The following is a 4,159-nucleotide window of genomic DNA, read 5'->3' as shown; positions in this document are numbered from 1 at the left end:
TGGTGCTGGAACCGGCACAGCTCTGTGACAGGAGATCAAAGGGAGTTCAGTATACAAACTCCCTTTGATCTCCTCTCATTCCCCAAATGCAGGAAGTGATGTATATTACATCACTTCCTGCATTCAGTGTCACTCTCCAGCTAGAGAAGCTGATGAAGCCGATCACTGCTTCATCAGCTTCTTTGGGGGTCCCTAGGTGACATTAGGGGTCTTGGAGACCCCTGATGTCTCCACAAAGAGTACCTGTCATGTAAATTGGCTATCCCATAGGGGGCTTCTTAGCCCCCCCATGTAATAGCAATAAAGTTGTGTATAAAAAAAAAAAAAGTAATACAAAAATTAAAGAATCATAAAAATAAAGCATAATTTTTTTTTTTAAAAGAACACATTTTTTTAAGCCCCCCCCCCCCCACATACACACGCAGATATGCGTCGAGTGCGCCTACGTGCGAAACAGATTGTGCATATTGTGCCGCACATGTTACATATCGCCGCAAACGGAGTGAGAGCAATCATTTTAGAGCCATTAATCAGTGATAACACTAAACTGATGAGCAGTAAAAGCATTTTAATCGTCGCCTATGGGTCTATGGGTGTTTTTTGCGATTTTGTGGGTGCACGCAATTTTAAGGCTTGACATGTTTGGTGTCTATTTACCCGACGTGACCCCGACTTTTATGTTTTACTAAAAATATGGGTAAGAATAAAATGTTTTATAACATAGGGAAACTTTTTTTTTACCATTTATGGTACTTTTTTCATTATATGGTAAAAAATTAAATAACCCTCGTAGGGTCACAAAAGAATGCTCCATCTGTCCTCAAAATGTTTTAGCATAAATTGCAAGGCTATAGTCCGGTCATGCTGACTGGTGACATTTTTGACTGACTGGTAAGACACCGTCAAATTTTCCAAGATATATATATATCCATCCTTCGTTTAAAATAAAATACACGTTTACTTTAGAATAAAACTGCATGCACAATGTTTTGCAATCGCACTGCACTGGAACGCACGGCATTGTGGTATCGTGCCTTCCATCACACTGTGGGTGGGAGGTGCGTTTTAGGTGCCATTGAAATGAATAGCACTGCAACGCACCTCCCACAGCAGAATTTGTCAGGCCGACACCAAAAATGACTTTCCCACCTTTTATAATTTTCTTTATTTTTTTTAAGTTGTATTGTAAGCACATGGCGTTTGAATAGCTTCAGCCAGGGCAGGACAGCTACCAGTGGCAAGATTCCACAGACGGAAGCTGAATGTAACGACTCCCACTTGCTGCAGAGATGTGGAGAGGAACCCTGTGATTTCATCATGAGTAACACTTCCAATTATCTTCATAAAGAAGCAATGTAATCGCACAAATCTTTTTAATGTTTTTAAAGGGGCTGGAGAATGTTTCTAAAAGATTTTTTTTATTCACCTGGAGTGAAACCTTTTTTTAGCTATAGTTATTTTTTTTGGTCACAGGAGGACATTTACAAATTCACGCTATTGCAGCCTGCCTGCTATTTGCTGACCGCACAGAGCAACACTGCAGCTGGGAAAGATACTGACATTGTGTGTCAGCTGGCTCCCTAGACTGAACAGAAGAGAATATGTCCTTCAGAAGTACTGGAACTGAACAAAGAACAAGAGAACCATGTCCTGGAAGCAGTAGAAAATCCACTGCAGTGCAGGACCAGAAGGGGCAAGATAAAGGAAGCGCTGATGCATTGGGACATTTTCCAGAAGGAAGAGCCAAGACAGACCTACAGCATTCACCATGGGACACCCCACATGAGGGGATGCAGGGCCCCCGCATGAGGAGAAGCAACTGGTCCCCTCCGAGGGCCTATGCCAATCAGTGAAGTCCAACAGGCACGTATCAAAGCCAAACAGGTTGCATGACAGGGGAATAAAATTGGGAATATGGACATGGCCGCAGGCTGAACTGACACATGCAATGCAGAACGGATCATATAAAAAAAAGATCTGAAACAGTCTTGGAAGCACAGAAGTAATAGCAAGGATCCAAGGAGACTTCAGAGGCTGTCCACACACATATCCAACCATCCCAGTCTCACAGATGATTCTAGACATTCGGCCCAATCCCCGTAACCGTCACAGGTATAACCCATAGCTGGGCCTCCCTGCTTACCCTCCTTTTTTGACATCTGCGCCGGTCAAAGCGCCCGCTCACCCCCGCGATCTTGTGCCACAAGGACCGGAGGATTACCCCCTGCAAGCTGACTGGGAACAGGAGACTGGCAAGGTGATTATCAGAATGATATGCAGGATTTCTGTGGAGAGCTCGTTCCAGTGCGACTGTCTACATGCGGCTGCTGGCCACGCCCCCTCACTGTTGCTACTTTAGAAACATTTAAGACAGTGCCAGTTCCACTTTAAAATGACTAATGATTTTCTAGTTGTTACAGATCCATCCACATTATGTCATGCATCAAATGACCACCACCACACCAAGTATCTTTAAAAATACAAGTTTTATATTTCACAAAGATTATAAGTGAAGTGAAGCATCAACTGCAATTAAAGATGCCCCTCTTTCTTAAAGGAGAACTATGAGGTGAGTGCTTTTCACTCACCTCATAGTTCTAAGCCGACCTGTGACAATGAGACTGTCACAGGTCGGCTCAGTAGATCGGGAAGTGAGCGAATACATACCGGTGTTCGATCACCTCCCGATCCTGTCATGGCTCTCTGCCATGACAGGCGAGGGGCTGGATTCCCCCCTCCCCACTCCGATAGAGCTGACTGGCAGAACGGACGGGGGAGGGTACAGTTGGCTCTGCCTCTAGATAGGCAGAGCCAGCTGTCAGTCACGCAGCTGGGCGGATCCAGACATAATTGTCAGGATCCGCTTCTGCGTCTCAGTATACCGGGAGCTGTAGCTAGAGCTGACTGGTGGAACGGACGGGGGAGGGTACAGTTGGCTCTGCCTCTAGATAGGCAGAGCAAGCTGTCACTCATGCAGCTGGTCGGATCCAGACATAATTGTCGGGATCCGCTTCAGCTGCTGGGACTCTGTATACCGCAAGCTGTAGCTCGCAGTATACTGAGCTTAAGGTGACGTGAGGATGCTTGTTTGTGTCCTCCCGTTACCCTAAGGAGAACTATGGGGAAAAGCCCTAACCCCATAGTTCTCCTTTAACCAGTTGACATCCGCGGTGTTAAACCCCCTTCCCATCCAGGCCATTTTTCAGTATTCAGCGCTGCGGTACTTTGACTGACATTTATTCCGTCATGCAGCGTCTAAAGAGAAGGCATAACCTCTTTGGTTCAATGAGCCATATAATGCCAGTATTTGTCTTGAGTGATGTTTTCCACCACAGAAGTACCAAATTGGCTGCACTGACAGCACACCTGTCCAAGAGCAGAGAGAAGCACAGATAACTTGACTCATTTTTTATGTTATTTCAATGTTTTAGTACTTACCCCTTGGAGACACCAGTGCGATCAGTAATTATTTTCACCTCTTTTACTGCACCAAACTTGGAAAAAAAGTCTTTAATTTCATGGTGATCAATCTAAAAAGAGAAAGATCAAAACATGCAGAAGTTACTAGAGGCATACTATCCTGGTTATAAGATGCATTTTCTCAGATATTGTGGAAATACCCAACATGTGAGATGAGTCCACTTCACCACCAAGCACCAAACTGCCAGTACACACTAAAACTTACTTGCAGTGAAAGCACCCAACCAAAACTTGAAACTTTCATACCCTTTTTATGGGTTTATTTTTTTATGGTGTACAGGTATTGTTGCAAAAAATAGATGTAAAGTGCATTCAGAGAAGCTGCTTCCAAGAGGTCTACTTTGCTGTCCAACACCTTAACCAAAGTGTTCTAAACATGCAAACTGATAGTCTGATGCAAGAGTGTAGCATCAAGCCCATAGCCCCTCACACACGTGACAACCATCAGGTTTGCACAGCCCACAATCTGCTGGTCCTTCCCTGCATCTGTAAAATCACAGACTTTGGTCAGTTAGCAAGTGTCTGTGATAATAAGGTCAAAACCAGGACTGGGCACAGTGGTGCCAGTAACAGCAAACATTACCTTTTCTGTGGGGTCCTTTTAAGGTGCATCCTCCACCGAATTAGTTCAAGCAAGATATAGGGGCGAACACGGCACAAGATATGCGGAAGGGGAAGG

General features: G+C 44.6%; 1 protein-coding gene across 1 annotated transcript in view; it reads right to left on the bottom strand.

Moving 5' to 3' along the window:
• DAZL (deleted in azoospermia like) overlaps positions 1–4,159 on the bottom strand; it is a 32,382-nt gene that overhangs the window by 20,083 nt on the left and 8,140 nt on the right. Inside the window, exon 3 of the mRNA XM_018573099.1 lies at positions 3,439–3,530. Coding sequence (XP_018428601.1) covers positions 3,439–3,530 — 92 coding nt within the window. The remainder of the gene's footprint in view (positions 1–3,438; positions 3,531–4,159) is intronic.

Source organism: Nanorana parkeri, unplaced genomic scaffold (genome assembly GCF_000935625.1).
Source record: "Nanorana parkeri isolate BGI_ZX_2015 unplaced genomic scaffold, ASM93562v1 scaffold4, whole genome shotgun sequence".
Taxonomy (NCBI): Eukaryota; Metazoa; Chordata; class Amphibia; order Anura; family Dicroglossidae; genus Nanorana; species Nanorana parkeri.
The sequence above is the reverse complement of the archived record's forward strand: the minus strand, read 5'-3'. Positions and strand labels throughout refer to the sequence as shown.